Consider the following 23,973-nt stretch of genomic DNA (forward strand, 5'->3'; position numbering starts at 1 on the left):
ACTTCACTTTAGATCCAGCCAGTTAGGAGCTGATTCCAAAAAAAAAAATTTGCTGTAGAATCAGACCAGAACACCAGATCTCCACAGTTTTTTCAGCTCCTGACATATCAGACTCACTGTGTCTCCGTCCATCTGGTTCCAGCACACATTAATTACCCCAGGATCCAGTTTAGAAACCCCTCCACAATTCCCTTCACAGCCCTCAGTTGAACATGATCTATTTAACTCTAGATGGAAATGAAAAGAAATCTAACTTTTATAGAATAATAAAACTGAAAAATCTGGGCATTATGGATATGTGAATGTGTTAAAAGTTTATTTCTAAAATCTTTATATTAATTTTAAGTATAATTTAAAAAACACAGCACCATGTTTACCTGAACACATGACTCCTACATCCTCCTTGTGCTGACAGTCATGTTTTCCCCCAGCCTGGAGAAGAGCACTCCACAGGGATGTCTCATCCCCCTCACACGTCCACCTATCCAGCCATAGTATCGGGTCCAGAACCAGGACCAAACCAGGCTGGTACCCGCTGGGTTTACTGAGGGCCACTCCACACTGCAGCTGTCCTGCACACCACATGAAGCATTCTTTTTAATATCCCAGGAGTCATCACCACACTGTCCCCCACGAGCCGCTGTGAAAAACCTCCAGCCTCCCTGCACAGTCTCCCCCAGAACCCACCAGCCTGATGGACCCGCGACCTTATATTCAGAGAACGAAAAACAAATTATGTGATCACGGACAAACTGAAGAATCTGCTCAGATGTTGTTGTTCTCCACCGATGCAGGTGATTGACAGCTGTTTGTGTGGAGCTGCAGCTGAGAGTTTTGTGGATAGCTGCAGGTCCCCCAGATGAGCTTCACTCCCAGAGCACTGGAAGCCCGTCACACAACTCATGACTGTGTTCAGGACTGGATGAGATGAGGCAGTAGAAGTTCAGCCCAGAGCCACAGCCCAGCTGTCCTGCAGACCACAGAGGATTCAGTGAGGACGTCCAGGAGTCCATGCAGAACTCTCCTCCAGACCTGATGGATGAAAACTTCCACCTCCCCCTCACACTGTCTCTCTCCAGACAACCCGCACCAGACCGGCATGAAGAGCCAGGAGAGGAATCTGATGAAAATGTTATGACATTTTACTTAAATTATACAAATGTGTGTAAAAGACCACGGAGGGAACCTTATAGCTTTATATCAATATTACATTTATATAAGTAAATTCAAAACTTAAATGACACAAGTATTAATCTTCAGTCTGAAATTTATAGGGAATACATAAGTACTAAAATAAGATGTACTGTCTTCCAGTAGCATAAAAAACTGTACAGTAAATGTTACAGCCTAATATATACTCACTAGAGCAGATGACTCCAACATCTCGTCTATGAGAACATTCAGCTCGACCCATGCGAGCGATGAGAGATGGAACATTCTGAGAGTTTTGTTTCATTCCCGTCACATTAAAACACATCAGCCCTAATTTCACCACTTCCTTGCTCCAAACCAGTCTGATCCCACAACCAGACACAGCAATCCCCACAATTTCAGCTGTCTACAGAGGGACCATGCAGGCAGAAATCTCATATCCCAGCATGCATCGCACACTGTGCCCCCATTTACTGAAGTAATGTGAGTTTCACTCGACCAGAACCAGATGTCAGGGCCGGTTACACACCATCCTGAGATCAGGGTAACCTGGGCAAAGAACACAGAGGCTTACTGACATTGTAAAGTACAGAGAACAGAGATAATCTGAGTAATTTCTCATGTTCTTAGAGTTCTTTTTTAATACATTCACTCAGAGCTCTACTAATGAATGGATACTTAATGCAAACATTCAATTTTTGTATATGTAACATTGGATTTGTTAAATAAATAGGTAGCAACATTTTTACCAGTAACATATCAGTCCGACATTATTTTCAGGGGTGCACTTTATTTTATGTGAGTTTTGATGATGGACGCAGTGTCCGAATGTGTGGATTCATTTCCTCTACACTGAATCTCTTGTGTCCACATCTGAGCGTCTCTTTGCCAAAAGCAGCTGCCTCCAGCACCTGTACAGGAGCCCCAACAGTCCAGCTTCTCTACACACAACCTCTGCATCCTGGCTGTCAAAGACAGCGTCCACACACTGCAAACCCCAGCCTTCCTCCAAAAAACATCTACACTCTCCCAGAGCACACGTGAGATCCGTCCACAAGTCTTGACCTTCCGTAGTTTAAAGTTTCTGATTTTATTAACAACTAAACAGAGAAGACCATCTGCTCACTATTATTATGATACAGACATAAAAAACAAGAAGCAAGTCTTTTAATTCATTTTTTTAAAGGATGAAAGTGAGTAGATTAGACCATAAAATATGCTAATTATCAAATAATTGTTTATGAATTGCTCTGAAAACAAATTCACACAATTATTTTAAATTGCATTTATGATGTTTATGGATGAAAGTCTATCAGTAATGCAATAACAGGGTGATGGTTAGGGAAGTCGTGGCCTAATGGTTAGATAGTCGGACTCATAATCCAAAGGTTGTGAGTTCGAGTCTTGGGCTGGCAGGAATTGTAGGTGGGGGGAGTGAATGTACAGCACTCTTTCCATCCTCAATACTACGACTGAGGTGCCCTTGAGCAAGGTACCGAACCCCCAACTGCTCCCCGGCTGCTGCAGCATAAATAGCTGCCCACTGCTCTGGGTGTGTGTTCACCGTGTGTGTGTGTTCACTTTGGATGGGTTAAATACAGAGCACAAATTCCAAGTATGGGTCACCATACATGGCTGTATGTCACGTCACTTTCACTTTCATGCATGGAGCAGCTCACCTGAGCATTTGACTCCAGCATCTTCATGATGAACACAGTTACTAACACCCCATCCTCTTGATCTACAGTCCTTCAGTGTGGCCTCTGATCCACTACAGGCCACATAATCCATCCAGAATGGTCCTGATCCTTGTCCAAAATGAGCACCACCCAGAGCCTCTACAGCCTCTCCACATCCGATTTCTCTACACACCACTGCAGCATCAGTCATATCCCAGTCGTTATCACACACTGTTCCCCACTGACCATCATGATGAACCTCCACTCTACCACTGCAGGGACTGTTCCCACCAACCAACCTAACAGTCTCAAAATCTGTAAATGAAAGAGAGAGAAAGAGATATAACCACAGTAGCAGTAGAACAAGAATCATAGGCAGTATACAGCAAAATCAAGATACAAGAAAAATATACAGATAGTCTTACCATTAAACACACATTTAAATTAAACTGTTTACTATCATATGTGTACTTACCAGATGTGGTTAGAGTGATTATAGTGGAGAGTAAAACGAGTGTCAGACACCCCTTCATCTTCTTCTGCTTGTCACACTGTCTGTTTGACTGTCAGCACCTCTGCTCCCTCAAAAACACTAAAAAAAATTGGCTCCTGTCAGCCCCCTAAAGAGAGAGGGAGACTCACAGCTGCCAATGAGATTCAATGTTGACTTTTTATGTTAAATTATTAGTAATAATTGAAGTAATTATTTGACAAATCAGAAAGCAGTATTTTTATTTTCTCCATAAATATCAATAAAGTGTCAGCGCTGATGAGTGGGACTCCTCCTCCAGCATGAAGAGACACTTCACTGAGGACAGACTCGTGTCAGTCATAAGTCAGTGTGGAGACGTGTAAACGTAAAGCAGATTGATACAGAAACACTGCAGCTTATATTCAGCATCAAAGCCTGAAAAAATTGTGAAAAAAATGAATATTTTAAAGTCCGCTCGGTTTTTGGAGGGACTCTCTGCAGAGGTCTAGGAGGAGATCAATTGCGCCGCTGCGCTCATCTCTCATCGCCCAAACTACGAGAGGCTCCACCTGTTATCTCGCCTCCTGCTGTGGCCCCACTTGGATACGAACCTATGCAGCTGAGTGGTCTTCACATCTCCGCTGCTGAGCGTCAGCGCCACATCGTGGAGAGACTGTATGTATTGTGGCGCACAGGGGCATTATGTCGCGAGATGTCCAGTAAAAGACAGAGCTTGCCAGTAGACTGGGGATTATGTTTTCATTCTCCCTCCAGTAACATGTCCCGCACATTCATTGGATACTTAAGCAGCTACTAGATAAATTGTATTTTTGTGAAGGCTGAGAAGTGCATCTTTCATGCCAGTTCAGTATCTTTCCTGGGTTCAGTCGTGTCCACCGAAGGCATCAATATGGACCCTGCAAAGGTACGCGCCATCATAGATTGGCCTATCCTCCTTTTTTCCTTTCTGCTGAAGCCTGATTTGTGTAGCTGCACAAACCAATGGTGCTTCAGCCCGCCAGAAGGAGCGGGGCCAACCGCTATATAAGTCGGCCAATAGCACCATCATCAGATCATTTCTCCTTCAGCGACGAGGATCATCTCTTCACTGACTCTTCTGCAAGAAGAAGCCGTAGAAGAAGCTCCAGTTCTGCTTACCGCCGTGGAAGAAGCCGAGGCAGTGACATAAGCAATCTCTGCAGGCATCCAGAGCAAAAGCCTCGGCCGCGCCCATGCAGAGGCTGCACTCACTGATGGCTCATGCTCTTTCTGCGAGAGCATGAGTCTCTCTCATCTACGCTCGCGGGTCGCCTTGTTTCATCAAGGTGATCCTCCCCACCAGGCCCTCCTGTCTTTGTCCTCCGCTAAGAGGAAAAAACAGCATGGCAGTGGATCACTTTCAGCGGGCTCGAGCGGTGTCATGTCGGCTCAGCACCCACGTGCCCCACCCTTCCCGCGTCCTCTCATGCCGGTGTGCTTCACAAGTGAGGACCAGCGCCCCTCTTCACCTGCGAGTGGACTGGTCTCATTCGGCGCGTCCGAAGAGGACATTATTATCGACAATGTCACCGCTGATGACTCTGTGTCCTTTGCGGCGTCAGGAACGGAGGAATGGGGCGATTCTGGCGAGGAGCCCGAAGCAACCTCTCCCCCTCAGGTGCCAAAGCCAGACTCCAAGCTTATCCACATCCTTGCAAAGGCTGTGGAGGATCTGGGCCTCGAGTGGTCGGCTCCAGACGAGCCCGCCCATGGCTTACTGGACGAGTTGTTCCTGCCAGACACCCACCAGCAATCCTCTCGCCAATGCCCAGCCCTGTTCTTACCAGCCGTCCATGACAAGCTTACCAAGACGTTGGCGCTGACGAAAGAGGGTACGCCAAACTCCCCCCCTGGAGGAAGCAATCGCCGCACATCTGTACCCACCATCTGCCCTCGGCTTAAAGGGCCATGCAGCAGCCAGACAGGCCGGTTCAGCTCTGCATACAATTGTGATCCTTCAAGTTTTTCAAGCCAAACTTCTCTGTAACATGGACGAGCCTGGCCATGAGCACCAAGAGGCCTTTAAGGAGCTGCATACAGCAAGAGACCTGCCTCTGCGCGCTACAAAGGCCACAGTACAGGCGATCGGCAAGACCATGGCCAGTCTGGTGGTGCTGGAGCTAACGCTGACAAAGATGAGGGACACCGAGAAAATGGTCTTCCTCGACTATCCAGTCTCTCCGAAAGGGCTATTCGGCTCCGCTGTAAATGGGTTCACTGAGCAGTTTTCGAGGCTCAGAAGACGTTGCAGGTGCTGTGTCATTTCCTCCCTAAACACGCCGGCACCGCGGCTGCAGGCCGCCAGAAGAGCCCTGCTGCTCAGCCTGCAAAGCCAGTGCAGCATCAGCCTCAGCGGAAGATGGAATCTGGGCTGAAACAGCTAGAGAGGAAAAGGAGGGGCTCCATTCTCCCCTCGGCCGGAACACCCCCAAAAACAGCTCGCCTTCACTCCTCACCCCTTTGAACACCTCTGAGAGACGGAGTTTCATTTTCGGTTGGTATCATGATGGTGGTGCGGATAATAAAATAATTTTTTTGCTGTGATAGCGGACCCACATTCTCTAAAGAGCAAATTTCCTCATCCTCTCTCAGTCACAAACACTTATACGAATGCAGACTCCCCGCTTTTTCAAGGCGAGTTCTCGTTCGAGAAAATAAAACCTCTCGCCTCCCATTACACAGCCTGGGCAGTCATTCTGGGAATCTCGAGATGGGTTTTGGAAACAATTCGACTAGGCTATTCGCTACAGTTCACTCACAGACCGCCCCGTTTAAGAGGCGTTGTTCAAACCTCTGTCCCGGACAATGAAGCTATTGTTCTCCGGCAGGAGGTGCAAACACTGCTTGCAAAAGGCGCTGTGGAAATAGTGCCCCCAGCGAACAGTGAGTCAGGCTTTTTCAGCCGCTATTTCCTCGTCCCAAAGAAAGACGGCGGGCTCAGACCCATTCTAGATCTCAGACATCTGAACAGCTCGCTTATGCACGGGTCATTCAAGATGAAGACGTTCAAAAGATTCTCACGCATATTTCCCCCAAGGATTGTTTTTTGACCATGGATTTGAAAGAAGCTTACTTTCACATCCACATAGCCCACCGTCACAGACTGTTCTTGAGATTCGTGTTCGAGGGAGTGGCCTATCAGTATGCAGTTCTTCCATTTGGATTGTCCCTGGCCCCACACACTTTTACGAAGTGCATAGACTCTGTCCCCTCTCAGGCAGTTGGGAATCCGTGCATTGAACTACCTCGACTTTGGCTTGTTCTAGCCAGATCAGAACGGGAACTGACTGCTCACAAAGGGCTGCTGCTCAGTCACTTAGAGCGCCTCGGGTTGGTCATCAACCCATGCAAGAGCCAGTTGTTGCCCAGACGAAGAACTGTCTTTCTGGGAACGGTTCTAGGCTCCTCTAGGCATGGATCTCGCCGGATTGATCCCTGATGATTCAGCGATTGACGGCTTCCCTCAAACCGGGGATGACACGCCCCCTGAGGGTTTTTCCATAGGCTGCTGTGCCTTATGGCTGCTGCTGCCTCTGTAACTCTGCTGGGCCTGCTCCACATGCGGCCCCTCTAATTTTAGCTAAAAGACCAAGTCCCGCCCCACGCTTGGCGGTTGAAGAGATTTCCGGTCAGGGTGGACCACCGCTGTATCGAAGCTGTGGCCCCCTGGAATACCACTCACCTGTTTCAGACAGGAGTGAGGATGGGTGTGGCCTCCAAAAGGAAGGTGATCACAACAGATGCGTCCAACTCCAGGTGGGGCACGCTGTTGGAGGGCAATCCAGCATTCAGCTCCTGGGCAGCTCAGCAGCAATGCCTACTTATCAACAGCCTGGAAATGTTGGCAGTCTCCTTAGCCTTGAAAACCTTCCTTCTGGCCATCAAGGGTCACCACGTTCTAATCCGTTCGGACAGCATGACAGTGGTGTCTTATATCAATCACCAAGGCGGCCTCAGGTCTCACACCTTATACAGATTTGTTCATCACATCCTTCTTTGGGCACAGAAGGAACTCCTCTTGCTAAGGGCAGTTCATGTGCCGGGCAAGCTGAACCTGGGAGCGGACATGCTGTCCAGAAGCAAAGTAGTCCCGGGTGATTGGGCACTACACCTCTTCGCCTCGGAAGACAACTCTCATTGCCCAACATATTTTTCTATACAGATAGACGTCCCTGGCCCATGATTGTCCCAGGGCTCACCTGTATGCATTTCCTCCAATCGCCCTGATTCCCCAGATCATCAGGCGAGTCAGGGAAACCAAATGCTCCCTCCTCTTAGTAGCTTCCCTCTGGAAGAACCAGGCTTGGTTTCCAAAGCTGATGCAGCTCGTAACGATGGCCCTGAATCCTCCTCGCCCTCAGACTATGCCGTGTTGGGACTTATCCACGGTCCTAGCGGCCCTAAAAAGGCCCCCATTTGAGCCACTCAGTTCGACTGACTTGTGGCCCTTATCGCTTAAAACGGCCATTCTCCTTGCTTTGGCATCGGTTAAGCGTGTGGGTGACTTACAAGCGCTGTCAGTCAGCGCTTCGTGTCTTGGGTTTGGGCTCAATGACTGCAAGGTCATTTTGAAACCGAGACACGGCTATGTTGCTAAAGTGCTCTCTACTCCCTTTAGAGTGCATGTAATATCCCTATTGGCGCTCCCCACTGCAGACGGCGAGCAGGGACTGAATATTCTCTGCCCTGTTTGGGCTGTGAGAGTCTATGTGGAACGTTCTATACTGTTCAGGCAGTCTGAACAACTGTTTGTTTGCTTTGGAGGCCGCCAGAAGGGTCTGCCAGTTACCAAGCAAAGACTGTCTCGCTGGATTGTTGATGCAATAGCTCTGGTTTACGCATCGGAAGGACTGGTATGCCCTATTGGTGTGAGATCCCACTCCACAAGGGGAATGGCCTCCTCATGGGCATGGTCCAGCGGCATATATATCAGTGAGATCTGTGCGGCTGCCGGCTGGTTTGCCAGATTCTATAACTTAGACATCTTCGCCCTGCAGGCACAGATTCTATCTGTCTAACCTCCCATGTGGGTAGTGGTTTCTCATGCCCTCAGCCAAGCTTGGGGTGAGATAATGCCCAAGTCCCTTAGGGCCCTTTTTAGTGACTTATTAGTGTTGTATTGCAGAGCAGCATGTGATTGTTGCTTGCAGTGTGGCGTGATTGGATTCGTTCCCATACATAACGAGAGTAAACGTTCGAAAGGGAATGCTTTCAGTTACTTAATGTAACCTCGGTTCCTTGAGATAAGGGAATGAGTGTTATGTCACTTGCCGCACTACAAGCTGCTCGAATCGATGATCGTTACTTCAGTCGAATGATCTGATGAATGGCGCTATGGGCCGACTTATATAGCGGTCGGCCCTGCCCCTTCTGGCAGGCTGAAGCACCATTGGTTTGTGCAGCTACACAAACGTGAACAAATCAGGCTTCAGCAGAAAGGAAAAAAGGAGTTTTCCCATACATAATGCTCATTCCCTTATCTCAGGGAACCGAGGTTACGTTAAGTAACCGAAAGCGTTTTGCACTTTAATGTGGAAAAAAAGTGCCCTTTCGTTTGTGCTCTTCGTAAAAATGTTAACCATAGAAGACAAAACGCTTCTACATACAACTCTACATACATGATAATAGGCGTGTTTATAAAAATAAGCAGAGTTAATAAAAACCTGTACTTTTCATTGCACATTACATTCTATTACATAGGAATAGAACTTTACCCAAAACACAATAGAAAATGTAATGGTTTCCAATTTCCATACCATTATAAACCATTAGTTTGTTTGTTGGTGTTTTTATTTTTGTTTGTTTGTTTTTTTTTAATAATTTTTTTTAAATTATTTATTTAATATTCTTTGGGCGGACATGCAGTACATGTACATGCAGCAATTTAACTTGTCCTTATTTGCCCATAACTATTTTAGAAACTTTTTAATAACATATCACAGACTTGGAATGACACAGAGTTGGAATACTTTTCATTTACTATATAGATAAAAGCAACATATTAACCGCAACATATCAAACCGCGTTCAAAACGGTATACAAACAGAAACATTCAAATGAACAACAAAGTGTTTTCCAGACGCTTAACTTAGTAATTTAAAACATAACTATAGCATGCATGAATCAAGACATACATTTAATAATTACAGAAGCATAAATATTATAAAAAAGGGCCTAGGTCTTCTTCAGGCCTAGGTCTTCTTCAGGCGCCATTATGTCCCCAGGTTGCTATGGTTACTCCAACCACCACCAGTGCTGTGTAACGTTACCTTAAAAATAATAAAATTAAATTAAATAAAACCTAAACTACTTTATGGTAGTTTATTTTTGCAAAAGTCGTTTATTTGTTAAGAAGTAATCAGTCTATCCTGTCAGATGAAAAAAAAAGCCCCTGAAAAAAATGTTGTTACTGCTTTAAGGCGACATTCTGTCAGACTATAAGAAAATGTCTCAGGTTACGAATGTATCCATGGTTCCCTGAGTAGGGAACGAGACACTGCGTCCTCTAGGGGTCGCTATGGGGAACAGCTCGTCGTGACCCGTGTCTGAAGCATACATTGAAAAAACACCAACAAGTTGACCGGCGACAGCCTCTGACGTCACTACCGGCGCGACTATAAACAGGCACCGGGATAACTCGTCATTCACTTCTTTGTCTGAAGCTTGCGTCCGAAGCATGGCAGGGAGCTAGAGGACGCAGTGTCTCATTCCCTACTCAGGGAACCATGGTTACATTCTTAACCTGAGACGTTTCCTTTCAAGGCAACTTTGAACTGCGTCCTCTAGGGGTCGCTATGGGGAACAGTATACCCACGCCACCATGCTGAGGGGAGTGCAGGCCAGAATCATGGCGAACACTAAGTACCAACTCTACCATTTCCAAGGGAGTTGCCCCGGGACGTTTAGACGGCTGTCTGTGACAGTACCCCTTACGGCCAAAGGCCTAAGCTACATACCCAACTTAATTGTTAGGGCCTCGGTAGAGCTGAAGGCTTGGTATCAGGAAAGATTCCTTTAAAGGGATAAGGCTAGGAACCTAGCATTTTATACTAAGTCTTGCCTGTCACACAGGGGCTACCGCTTGCTTCGGCAAAAGCTTGCTGAAGGAGCTGTCTCAACAGATCTCCAGTAGCAACACCCTGTTTAGATAGGTATCCGAGGATACATAGGTGGAGTGGCGCCCAAGATGAACGGGGCTTTTACCACCCCAAGAAAGGGCACGAAGCAACCGCGCGAAGCCCTCACCATATAGGATTTTAGAAAGAACGCAGAATACTAGCGAGCAAACTTACCACAGTGTGGATTTCAGAAAGTGTGCAAAGACTTCACGTGCACACTTACCATAGCATGGATTTTCAAATACTGTTCTAAGGAAGGGCTCTCGTGGCACTCTGATAGAGCAGCTCATAGATGGAATGGTGCATCTCAAAACAGTATGTTTGAGAGTCATCAACTCGATCTGTGGAAATAATGCTGGAGTGCTCTGGGGAAAAACAATGAACTCAGTCTCATATGAGAGGAGAACTCCGAATCCAGAGTAGCGTGCTCATAGGCGAAACTTCTTGGAAAAGGGGAGAGCTGCTAAACTACCACGAGAAGTGCTTGAAGTGTATAAACGAGTACACACTGGCTGAATGGAGCCCAAGGAACCAAGATCTAATCATCTCAAGAAAGGGAACGAGGCAGAGCGCGTAACCCTTACCATACAGGATTTCAGAAAGTGTGCAGAGTCTTGTGTGCACACTTACCAATATGTGAATTTTTAGAAAGTGTGCAAATTGTTCACGTGCACACTGACCACCATGTGGTTTTCAGAAAGTACACAGAGCTTAGCGTGTGTACCTAAAGGTTCCTAAGCATCGCAGAGGCGCTGAACCGCACGGGAGAGGCAAGCTCAAATTGGACAAACCTCTAGCGAGGGGAGCATCACCTGAGGCAGCATATACAAGAAGACTTCTTTAACTGATACCTTCACTTCCCGCTGGATGCGACAGCACAGCTAAGCGGCCAGGAGACCCCTCAGGGTGACCTGGCTGGACATCCATGAAATTCCCTGGAGTGCTGTGCCAGGCCTGATGATCAAGGAGGCTCCCGCAGAAACCTGTGATCTAATACCGGAACATGAAGCCGGATGGCTGGTGCTGACGAGTGTTTAGTAAACACTGTAACTGAGCACTGCAAAGGAAACTCACAGAGTTTATTAGTAGACACATAACCACCAGCAATTTACACATAAGTATATACAGAAAGGGTTATTTTTATAATCCCACCCTCTGGCGCTGGAGCCCGCTCAAGGGGCGCCTCCTTTTAGTCCGGACCATCAGTAAGGTGGTGGCTATGAACATAGAACCAGCCAAAAACATTATTGGTCCAGCATAGGAAACTGTTATGCGTTAGAGGTTTCCACCTAACCTCGATCAGGTGGAGAGCTGGTGGTTCAAGGGGAATTAGGAAGGGGAGGATAAAAGCAGAAGTTAAAAATCCCTAAAGGGAACGAGTAGATACCTCAGTATCCCTCTGACTCAGACAAGAACGCTGCCTCATCTGGATCATATCCCTTAGGTTCTGCTTACCTCCTTTTGACCCACAATTCCTCTTACCCCTGCCCGCAGGTGGGGGAGGAGCGCGAGTCGCGACACTAGCCTTCTGTGCCCGTCTTTTGATCCTCAGATCGAGACAGGCCAGGACCCTTATGTTGTTTGGGCTCAGACCTGGACCTTCGTGGAACGAAGGATCTGAAAGCAGCGGAGTGCGCCTTCATCTCCCCAAACTTCTCTATCACCGTCTCAATGGAGATACCGAAAAGTTCAGAAGGCGAAACCTTAGCATTGAGAGAAGAAAGCCTTTTCTTTCTTCCCGATGTCTGCCAGGTTCATCCACAGAAGTCTCTCCGCTACCACCATGGCCACCATAGTCCTGCGCATGGCAGAGGCAGCCTGCTTGGTAGCCTGGAGAGAGGCCTGTGGTGCGGCGCAGCTCGGCTACCGGATCAGGAAAAAGGCCTTCACCTCTATCCAGGTCTCTTAGCAGATCAGTCTGATATGCTTGAAGCACCACCATCGTGTATAATAAAGCCACAGCCTGACCTGCTGCTGTGTATGCCATGCTATTTAAGCAAGATGTTTTTCTTGAAGGGGCTTAAATGGCAAGGAGGGAGATTAAGAGAGGATGTCTCCCCAGCAGAATGAAATCTCTTTCTACAGGGGGCATCCTCTCCTAGCAGTTTTCGCGCATCGCCTCGATGTCGGCAAAACTCTTATGCCGAAACCGATGGATGCGAGATTTCCTTTCAATCTCTGTATGGAGATCAGGCAGAAATGGAAGGCTCACCTGAGCTGGAGGGCTATGGTCGGAAAGATAACGCTCATTGAGGCGGCCTCACGGCGTCACCTTGTTAGCGTACTTTCATGGCAAGTCCAACCTTGCCGTGGCGCGATCAATAACCTCCAACAGCTCTACATACGCAGGGCAGGAGAATTGATAAGGCTCAGCCTCAGCATCTTCACCATCCTCAAATATCTCCTGCTTTTCCTGGGTAAAAACCCAGCAGAGCACTAACCTCAGTATCAGAAAGTGTTAAAGATAAAACATCATCCTCCCGAGGCTCTCTCTCGTCCGCCATCATTATGAGCGCGAAAGGAAAAGTCCCTCCCTAAATCATTCAGACAGATCCACCTGAAATTCTCACGAGCTCATTCTCCTCCGTGCCTCAGCAGTGGCGGGTCCTGAACCACGGGAAGCAGATGGCTGCCTTTTTTTTCCCTGGAAAGAGAGACGAACGAGAGTGGAGCTTTTTCCTTGAAAAAACGCTCGCAATGCACGCAGATTGCCTCCTCAAAGACATCGCGTGCGTGCTCTTTACCCATACAAATGACGCAAAGATTGTGTGTGCACACATTATTATTTTAGGAATTTCAGATGATATTAAAAGGTTAAACAACTACCAATAATGCTTCCTGTCCTATAGTCTCATCACCGAAAAGAAGCTACTTCTCATGCATTGGAAAAATAAAGAAACACCCTCCACAAAGATATGGCTTAGTGATCTTACTATCTCTCTACTTAGAGAGAATAAAATATATTCTTATGGATAAACTCCCACACTTTGAAAAAGTGTGGTCACCTCTCCTTCACTATCTCACACCTGGCAGTGGAAATTAATGTTTCCCTCTAACTATAATATAGTAGTATTTAGACGGAAGGATAAGGCTGGGTAGGGTGGGGAAGAGGGATTATTTAGGTTTGTGTTTTTTTTGTTTTTTTTTTCTGTACTCTGTATGTCTATCTGTTGATTCTGTTCTTCTTTTACCATTGTTGTATGTTCTAAAAACAAAAAAGAAGACAGTAGGTCCTAACTGCACATATTTCTATGTGGATATACATTAAACTCTTGTGTATGATGTAGATAATATAACGATATGAATATGTGCTCTAATAAAAATATTTGAAAACAAAGATCATCGGGTGTCAAATAACGCCAACATGGATGCACACATTGTCTAAATGCTTGCTAGTAGTCGCCATGATATACAGAGAAAGAGCGCTCTTACCAGTTCTTTCAGATGCACGCTTCAAAAAAAACAGTCAGTTTTGAAGACAAAGAAGAGAATGACGTGTTATCCCGGTGCCTGTTTATAGTCGCACCGGTAGTGACGTCAGAGGCTGTCGCCGGCCAACTCGTTGGTGTTTTTTTTCAATGGTATGCTTCAGACACAGGGTCACGACGAGGTGTTCCCCATAGCGACCCCTAGAGGACGCAGTTCGAAGTTCCCTTGAAAGGGAACATTTCATTTTAAATTCAATTTTCAGTTTTAAGTATTAAACAACAGTTGTGAAATTAAAACATGTCCAACTTCGGAGGAACTATCGGTCCTCCTATCAGACGCAGCTCTGCTGTGCACGCGCTGTCCTGAACTTGAGCGGGCGAGAGGCGCGCAGTTACATTCCCATACAGCACAGAGCTGTCTGCATCTAGCTAACTATTCTTAATGGAAGATAATTTTTTTTTTATCTTGGTTGGTTATTATAGGTTGGTTTTAATTTTCGTTTGAAAATAAATATTTATTTTTGTTTTTTGACTTTTATTTTTTTTTTTTGTGTCTCTTAGTAATTTTAACTTTTAATCAAACTCGGATATAAATGTAATAATGAAAAGTGCAGATTTTGATTAACACTTATCTATGTAAACACAGCTATCATGTATGTAGAGTTGTATGTAGAAATGTTTTGTCTTTTGTTTAACATTTTTACAAAAAGTGCAAATAAAGGGACACATTTTTTTCACATTAAAGTGCAAAACGAGCTTCTCATTTTATGAATTTAACCGGAGCCTATGGTTAAACCTTTCCCGCTGTCAGATGCATGCTCTGCTCTGACACGAGCACTGACGCACGCGCATACATAGGTCCATTCTTTCAGATCCTGTACATACTGCTGCACTGCCCAGAAATTACTACCTACATATTTACATATGGTTGGCACACATTTATTTTATGCATTTAAAGAAATACTGAGGAAAACAAACCAAAAAGGTGCGTATACTTTTGCGTCCATTCGTTTTTTAACCCAGAAATTAAATACGGAAAACGCGGTTTCTTCTTTAATGGTTCAAACACTGATGAATAGAATAAGCAGACACAAACTAATTTTCATTATTCAAAATTCGTATTTCATTAAAAATTGTAAAAATGAAATAAAACTTGTTTTTTAAAGGTGCCATGTGTAAAAATTGAGGTAAAAATATCCAAAAAATGACCTACACGCATCAAAAGAATGAGAAGAAATAAGGGCGATGATGTCCATTAAAAAAATGTCAAGTTATGGTGCTGCAGAGATATCTACCTTAATTAGCATTAGCATTACTAGCCACGGCCCGACAGGTGTCGTAATACCAGTTTCGGCCATGGGAGGCGGTATGCGGGCAACATAACCACCAGCCAACCTGCAATACACGAATAACTTGCACTGCTTGTGGGCGTACTTGAACCTGATGTCAATCGTGTGGAAAGTACAGCCCACTACTTCATTTCAGTTCAGGGAAGAGAGCGGAAGGATGGCTGAAGCCCTTGGCAAGAGACACCTACCACCACCACCCGCTACAGAGAAATAACCGCGCTCGGAATCACAAATCAAATCCGATAAGAAAAGGAGCCGAACCAGAGTAAACATCGGCACTGCTTTCCATCGCTGGAGACAACTGATGGACTTGAAAGAATTGGGGTTCTAGTAAAATATGTACGAATTTCTTTTGGATTGGTAAGTAAGATGCTGTTAGTATTTCCCTAGAAGTTTGTTTTATATGTTTGCGTATTTTTTTCGGGAAGTTATAACATAGAAATGTATCGAAGGCTGTTCGATAAACGTGCTAATGTTGAACATGAACATATTCACGGGTAAAGGTGAGAGGGGAGTAGCTTGAAGATGTCATGTTTCAAATCACTTGACATCACCCAATGTTCCTCTGGAGGCAAAAAGTCCTCTTAGGCTTCGGCTATGGCTCTAGGGTTGTTGTGAAGGTAGGGGCGGAGCATAGAGACTATGCTGTTTCTCGTTTGTTACTCTAGAGTAGACCAATTCACTTTATTGAGGCATACTGCCCCCATCTGGTAGGAATTTGAGTATGACTTGATTTTTTTGCCAGACATGACACATGGCACCTTTAATGTGTAGGCTAAATGCTAAATTTGATTTCTACCTTTTTTAGCGTCCCACTTTCACGCTACTGGCGTGGCTACCATAACTGCTTTATGAAAACTTTTAGCTTCGATATTTCTATCTTAAAGTGCCCCTAAGGTTACTAGTATTGTTTTGGGAGTCTTCTACAATACATTTACATGCATACAAGGTCAAACAACCCTTTCGTTTTCTCAAAATATGCATTTAATATCACCTCATTTCCAACGATTCTCAAAGATTTTTTGAAGCAGTTCTAAGATTCAGTCTCCCTAAATCCCTCCTATGGTTGATTTTTGAACGGATTTTTGTGAGATCGCGATAAACTGAAAATGGTCACATTTTTCACAATTGTTGTAACACATGCAAGTCCTGTCACCATTTCTCGATAACGATTGATCTTAGAATGTTTCTCGATAACGATTGATCTTAGAGCTTAAGAGCGTTTTCTAAGAGCCATTTTACGATCTTTTGTTACGGTTTCACGTGCATTTCCCAAAAATGCACTTAACACGATCGCACGTAGCACTACTTAGGAGTCACTATCCGTTTGTCACAGGGGCGGACTGGCCATCGGGAGCACCGGGACATTTCCCAGTGGCCTGATGGTCATTCTGGCCTGCTGGCTCCCGCTGTGCAGTCGATTCATGCTGCGGAGCTGACGTGCAATGGCTGGGATGCAACTGCGAATTAATTGACGGATTTATGAATCTACGAATCAGGCGATCGCGGAGTGAAAATGACACCACCACATGACCCAACATCAGCAAGGCACTGCCTAATTGGCTATATCCAGAGGCAGGCTTCATCTTTGAAAACCGTGCAAAAATCGGAGCGTAAAAGCAAAGGAGCAGAGCGGGAACATATAAAAAAAAGAAAAGCCCTGGCCACAGACGCATTAAGTTGATGCAAAATCCCAGCCATGTTCACCAGTAAGGGAGCAGGTCGGTCAGCATTACATTTACATTATTTTTACTAGGGGTGGGACGGTTCACTGAAAAAATCGAACTGTTCGGTTCTCCACACACGGTTCGGCACGCGCTGGAAACGCTGTTCAACTTAAATCTGACAAAGGATCTGTAATATGGTTTACTGTAAATAACATGTAAAACAAACAGGGTTCAGTTAATATATGTTTCTGTTGATGGATGAACATATTTTTTGAAAGTATCGTTTTTCCATAAACATAGCACATACAACGGTAGCGAAACAGTGACTCTAAAACTGTGAAACAAACCTAACCGTGAAAAAGTTGAACTGTTCCACCCCTTATATTTAAGTAATCATTTGACGGATGCTTTCATCCAAAGAGACTTACAATAGATACAAACTATTCTAAAAAAAAATACAAATATATATAATGATAGAAGTTTTAAAAGAGCATCTTTATGACAAACTAGCACACTGTTTTACATATGGGGACACAGTATTTTTTTAGTGCCAAATTTGACCAGAAATTTTGATTTTCCATTTCTAGCCTACAATATGTAGTCTAGTCTACAATGTTTATTTATTTATTTATTTGAAGGTGACGAAGGAAGCAACAGTAGCACTAGTGCTCCAAGTGCTCCTGCTGTTTAAACAAAAGGGGGTGGACAGTTCAGCTTTTGAGTCAGAGCAGGAACCTTCCGGTAAAGTTTAAGCTATAAGCAAAACTAAACATGCTGGCTATACTCTTAGAGCAATATGTGCTTTTATGATTTATAAGATCATCAGTAGTAGGACTGTGATCATGGGGACATACAATTGATGTCTGCACAATTAATATAGATTACTGAAAGTGCTTATTTCATATAGCAGAGAAACTAGATGTGCAGAGTGAGAGAGAGAGGGATTCAGGGAAAGATGATATAGATGGTGGATTCCTAGTGAGTTTTGAGGGTTTATTTATTTATCCATTCATATTATGTATGGTAGTCTACCTGTTACATCAACAAACAGGGTTAGCCTACAGGTTTAGCAGTCTGGTGGACACATGAATTGGGTGGTGGTGACTGCACCAACAGAGGTGGCCTGGGGTGGAGTCAAATTCCCGGCCTGATTTACTGTCCCAGTCCGCCACTGGTTTGTCAGGTGCTGAAATGTCACATTAGAACTGTAACTAACTGCAGTAATTCAGGCAAAAGGAGCCCCAAGTATTGAATGCTACATGCTCATACTTTTCATGTTCATACTTTTCAGTTGGCCAAGATTTCTAAAAATCCTTTCTTTGTTTTGGTCTTAAGTAATATTCTAATTTTCTGAGATACTGAATTTGGGATTTTCCTTAGTTGTCAGTTATAAACATCAAAATTAAAGGAAATAAACATTTGAAATATATCAGTCTGTTTGTAATGAATGAATATAATATACAAGCTTCACTTTTTAAACGGAATTAGTGAAATAAATCAACTTTTTGATGATATTCTAATTATATGACCAGTACCTGTAAATTATAATCAATTTTAATAAAACAAAAGACTACATTATAAAACTCTAACAGTAGGCTATTTAATATTTGTTGTTCTCCAGTTGTCAGTCAGAATGACAGAATGACAGTTCTTGCGTGAACATTATAGAACATATAGGACACCCAAGCCAATTTATTATACTTTCCTTTTTGTCTTAGTGTTTAAAATATTTATTTTGAAACAAATTAATTAAATATTTCTTAATTAAACAGACTTGAGTGAGCAGGGTAGGCTATGACAGCTGTGATTTCATACCCTCCCATGCCCAGCTGATGCAAAGAATAGAATTTATATCTACACAGAAGAATGCCCTGTCTAGACTCTGCCCCAGTACGAGTTGTGTCTCAGTTTTTTTTTTTTTTTTTTTGTTCATGAATATGGTGGAATATGTTTAAAATGAATGGTTTATTTATTTTTCCGTTTTGAAAACAAAAATGAATAAAAGGAATTATCCGAAGATACATGGACCGTACACGGACCACACAGCTTTGAACAAGTCAGTACTGAGGATTTTAAAAGTACCAAAAAGTAGCAGGACATTCAGTGGTTTCATTTATGACTGCAACCAGACTGCAACACATGTAGGCCTAAATAGATGAAGACACAAAACATGCAACTCTGCGCTTGTTTTATTTTATTTATATATTATTATTGTTCTGTTGTTAATCATTATTAATTAATAATTCATTGTTATAAAGTGATTCATATGGTTTATTGAATGAATTTCAAACATTTTACAGGTTGTACACATGCAACAGGTTGTTACAAGTTGTACATGAAACAGTTCTGCAGCCTAATAAATGATGCATACGTAAATCTAAAATCTACAAGCAGAGGGAATAGCGAACATAGGCGAGTCAAACTGAAGTGGCAATCGTGAATGATAAGTGAAAGAATGATGCTGCTGTCCTTTGTCTTTTGGCAGAGTGAAGATCCAAGTGGCAGTGGAGAAGTTGAGACGTAGGAGGATGATGACACACACACACACACACACACACACACACACACACACAAAGAACACAGGAGGTAACTTGGGATCGCTGGAGACAGGTAAGTATAACAATGGTAGTCCTTGAAGTAAGCATGTAGGTAAGTCAGACCGGACAGTGGCTGTGTGTGTGTGTGTGTGTGTGTGTGTGTGTGTGTGTGTGTGTGTGTGTGTGTGTGTGTGTGTGTGTGTGTGTGTGTGTGTGTGTGAGTGTATTTTATGTGCCAGTTAATTAAGGTGCTGATGAGGTGCAGGTGTGTTTTACTTTCGGACCTTAATGCCCGACAACCACATGTCCCTTTTTCAAATCTTTATTGTGAGGGTCTTCGTTATATATAAGTAACAGAGGAAGTGAAACTGTTAACTCAGCACAAGCAGGGAAATGGAATGAGACAGTCTAGGAAAAAAACAGCTATATAAATCATGTCTTGTTATTGTCTGGTGATTTAATGCTGATGCATGCAACAGGGTACAGAAGGTGAAGGCCACAGGGTGTTAGTCTCACAATGGCCACTTTTTGATAGAATGTCTTACTCCTCAAATACCCCTGTGGCTTATTAAAGAAAGTAAAGAGATTCTTGTGATTGCTGTTTTTGCAAGGATAGACTCTGATACATAGCAAACTAATGAAACCCTCTCATTAAAACATATTTACGCTTATGTTTCCGATTTTGTACTCTGCTCTTCAGGTTGCAAATGATAGGTATGGGCATAATCATCTTAGCTATCTGTGTCTGATTCACGTTCAATTGATTGATGAACAGTCGGAGAAAAATGTTTCCATTTGTTTAAACAAATGCATAGATCTGCAAGGTCTGATTGTACATGAAACGTTGGCCCATCAGAAGGTAAGCCAATATATGAGCAGTTTTAATCTTTGAAGGCGAATGTCAATGGCCTGTTCGCCCTCAGGTTATCCGTCATCTGGACTATCACAGACATTTGCCTCGGCATATTACATTCAACTGAGTCAACGCACACCATTTCTGAGGTTATCTGTTGGGTTTTCCATACTGAGTGTAACTGCATACAAAGCAAATAGAAGCATTCCCCTTCTATTTAGTTCATCAGCACACTTCTCTGTAAGAGTGCAAATGCGCATGTGTGATTTCCGTTACATTTGACTTCAGCTGCTCTAATCTCTTTAATATTATCACTCAGGTCTGAATTCATGATGAATTCTATGTCTTTTGTTGTTACCTCCTGTGGTAAGTTAATAGGATCTGGGAATAATTCGGCTACCGCTTCTTTAATAGTCATATCTAGTACCGGGTTGATCACATTGATCTGCACTTAAGCGTCCTTTCCCTCTATGCCCCATGCACAGTAGTACATTCCTGCATCAGAAATCTGTACATTGGCTACAGTGATATTCAATAACCATAACCATCTTTTCATCTGGTCTCTGAAAAACATCCCTGTCTGTTCCTGTATCGAGGAGAAACCTTTGTGGTTGACCATGTACATTCAATGTGAAATAAGATAGATCTTCACTGTGATTTGAGAAAGTGAGGGTCATCATAGATAAATCAGAACCGACATCACTCTGTAGGCATCCCTATTCTTGCTTAGTGTGCCGTGTAGAAGGATATGTTGAGCCTGATTGCTGCTTCCTGTTTTCTTGCCTCTGTGGCTGCACACCACGTGGTTTACTATCGGACCTTAATGCTCGACAACCACATGTCCCTTTTTTTCCGCAGTGATAGCACAGTATTTCTGATCTTCGTTGTTGGTCCAAATAATGGTTTCACTTCTGCTTCTTGGTCATGCAGTTTTCGCTGAGGTCTCTACCCTGTAAACATAGTATTCTCAGTGTTCACTATGAAACCACCAGATGAATCTAGTTCCCTAACTCACTTCCCTAATGCATCTATGTCCATATCATACAAATTTGTTGTTGTAATTCTGATCAGTTTTGTTTGTTTAGCTTGCATGTCATTCAGGAAGGTATTTATAAACAAAGCCTTTAAGTTTCTGCTTGGTACTTGCAATGAATGATAAATCTTGTTTATTACCTAGATGTTTGTCTAAAAAGATTCTTAGTTCTTGGAAGAAAATGTCATGATTTTCAGGCTTTTCCAAAAAGTGTTCGTGGCGAATTGCAGCCATGCTTGAGCCTGTTATTTTATCATTATCATGACTCAGCATCAGACACTCAGTAGTTAACATTACTTCGGTTACTACACCCTCCAATGTTCTTAACAGAACTGCTCTGTAATCTTCACCAGAAAAAATAGCATATTTCATATGTGTCTGCAGAATAGTTAAGAATTTACCAGGATGTTGAGGGGAAGGTAAACTTTTGCATATTAATTCCATGTCAGACATTTTTAATGGTCTAACATTGATGTTATTTCCAGCTCTAACCCATACCATTGCATTTTGAGTTGAATTTGATGGTTGAGTCTTGTTGTTAGACAACTGACCGTATGCCTCAGCGTATGGACTATTATGTGTATTTTTAGTCTCTACAGACGGCGGATTCACAGAGGGCGGTGCAGAGGGTTCAGACATGTAGTATGGTGATGGTTTTCCTGTCGTGGGGCAATTTTGTTTAGCTACATAAGCAGCAACTTGTTTCAGTTCTGGGCCTTGATCCCAGACTTTTTTTCATTTCCTGCCACACTTCGTAAATTTTGGTTATATATTTATAATCCCATTGTGGGTCACCCCACCCGTCAACTTTTAACCAATTTCATAAAGCCTTTAACCGTAATAGGATTTCCGCAAAGTAATACACGCTGACGTGATCAAAAATACAGTGTGATCAGTACTGTATATCCAATCACTCTCCACTTTAACTTCACATCACGCTGGCGCCAATACAGGATGGCCGCCTCCGTGACGTGCTCTGCAGTTGTTTTTGTGTTTTTGTTAGTTTGTCCTGCCTTTAGTTATATTCCTGCAATCAGTTTCAGCAGGGACGAATTGCTGGACATTCGGCACCACACATCTCCCGATATATTACCGGTTTTCAACTATTTCGAACGCCGTTTTCTGGCATCAATCTGGCAAATCTCTTTTCTATTCTCAATTATATGGACGAAATAATTGTTGTATTTTGGACAAATAAGGATTTCTCACACTCTGCTGCTCTGTGTTTCACTCGAAACACTCTTCATTAACTGCAAGCCATTCTATTCACTGCTGGAATTTCACTCATTCATTCTGGTGAGTGTTTACATCCCTCCACAAGCGTACGTGAGCCTGGCTTTACAGAAACTCGCTGATCAGATCACAGAGACAGAACAACAACGCCCGGACTCTGTTTTAATCATACTCGGGGACTTTAATAAAGCAAATCTCTCCCGTGAGCTGCCAAAATACAGACAGTATGTTACATGTCCCACCAGAGGCAGTAATATATTGGATCACTATTACACCACAATAAAGGATGCATATCACTCTGTTCCACGAGCAGGTTTGGGGCTGTCTAATCACTGTTTGGTTCATCTTATACCGACCTACAGGCAGAAACTAAAATCAGCTAAACCTGTATTAAGGACTGTAAAAAGATGGACTAATGAAGCAGGGGTTTAAACGATTCGTCACCTGCAGCATCCTCACGTGTGATACAGCATACTAGCAGAGACAACTTCTTTATGTTTACAGACGTGATGTAACGACGCAGCCCATGCTTGAATTTCCCGCAAAACCTTCCTTTATCATTCAAATTACAAAACTTTATTACAAGCTTACCAATGTGAATTGAGCTGTAGTAAGGTAACAGTTTTGAACAATGGCTGATTATGTACTTGCTCAAAAATTTATTTGGATCATTTTTTAACCAAAAAAGTTACGGACTGCAGCTTTAATAATTATCACATAATTAATGTTGCCAGCCAAAGTGTAACAACAATGGAACCAAAGTCCCACTAATGACTAGTGATTAACCAATCACTCTCCACATTAATAGTTATCAACTAACTGTTGCCAGCCGAAGTGTAACTACAACGGAGAGGCCACACTAATGAATAGTGATTAAACCGATCTCTTCTCTTTATGAGATACTAACAGGATCCTACAAGGGTAAGCGCAGTATTTCATTTCAGAAATATACAAAAACACTCACCCCTTTTATTGTAGGTCCTCCTCTGATCTTCGGCACACTTTTCCTCCTCGCTCTCTGGGCTTTTCCCTGGTTCACAAGGAGAGACCCCCACCTTTTGCGCACGAGCCCCCAACTGTTAGAATAAATTGTCTAAGAATATCTGATCGAGTTGAGCAGTCGAGCGGTGGAGCACAGAAGCTGGTACCAGGGACCAATAATGACACAGACACAATCTTTATTGTGAGGGGCTTCGTTATAAATAAGTAACAAAGGAAGTGAAACTGTTAACTCAGCAAAAGCCAGGAAATTATATGAGACAGTCTAAAAACAGTTATATAAATCATGTCTTGTGATTGTCAGGTGATGAAATGCTGATGCATGCAACGGGGTACAGAAGGTGAAGGCCACAGGGTGTTATAGAATCTCACACTTACTGAAACAACAATTTGTCTGAAATGTTTTTTATTGAT

The 23,973-nt window shown here is 43.5% G+C and overlaps 1 protein-coding gene across 2 annotated transcripts; it reads right to left on the minus strand.

The window, feature by feature from the left end:
• Positions 1-2,157: 2,157 nt before the first annotated feature.
• LOC109046795 (scavenger receptor cysteine-rich domain-containing group B protein-like) lies at positions 2,158-23,747 on the minus strand. Of its 2 annotated transcripts, none has more exons than XM_042748209.1 (4): positions 23,525-23,747; positions 3,307-3,451; positions 2,832-3,146; positions 2,158-2,236 (listed from the first exon to the last, which is right to left on the minus strand). In XM_042748209.1, the coding sequence occupies exons 2-4, from the start codon at positions 3,362-3,364 to the stop codon at positions 2,172-2,174; spliced, it is 438 nt and encodes a 145-aa protein (XP_042604143.1). In that variant the 5' UTR covers positions 3,365-3,451; positions 23,525-23,747; the 3' UTR covers positions 2,158-2,171. The 2 variants fall into 2 exon arrangements, with proteins under 2 accessions (XP_042604143.1, XP_042604150.1); XM_042748216.1 differs by having other exon boundaries at positions 3,307-3,423; positions 23,525-23,746.
• Between the last annotated feature and the right edge of the window lie 226 nt (positions 23,748-23,973).

The sequence above is a fragment of the Cyprinus carpio genome, chromosome A4 (genome assembly GCF_018340385.1).
Source record: "Cyprinus carpio isolate SPL01 chromosome A4, ASM1834038v1, whole genome shotgun sequence".
In the NCBI taxonomy this organism is placed as follows: Eukaryota; Metazoa; Chordata; class Actinopteri; order Cypriniformes; family Cyprinidae; genus Cyprinus; species Cyprinus carpio.

What these genes read in the sequence shown, in the direction of transcription:
- LOC109046795 (XM_042748209.1), bottom strand. Translation starts at nt 3,364, where the DNA reads ATGAAGGGGTGTCTGACACTCGTTTTACTCTCCACTATAATCACTCTA. An exon ending in AATCACTCTAACCACATCTG is followed by an intron (nt 3,147 to 3,306) that starts GTAAGTACACAT and finishes TTTCATTTACAG; the next exon opens with ATTTTGAGACTGTTAGGTTG. An exon ending in TGCTGGAGTCAAATGCTCAG is followed by an intron (nt 2,237 to 2,831) that starts GTGAGCTGCTCC and finishes TAATAAAATCAG; the next exon opens with AAACTTTAAACTACGGAAGG.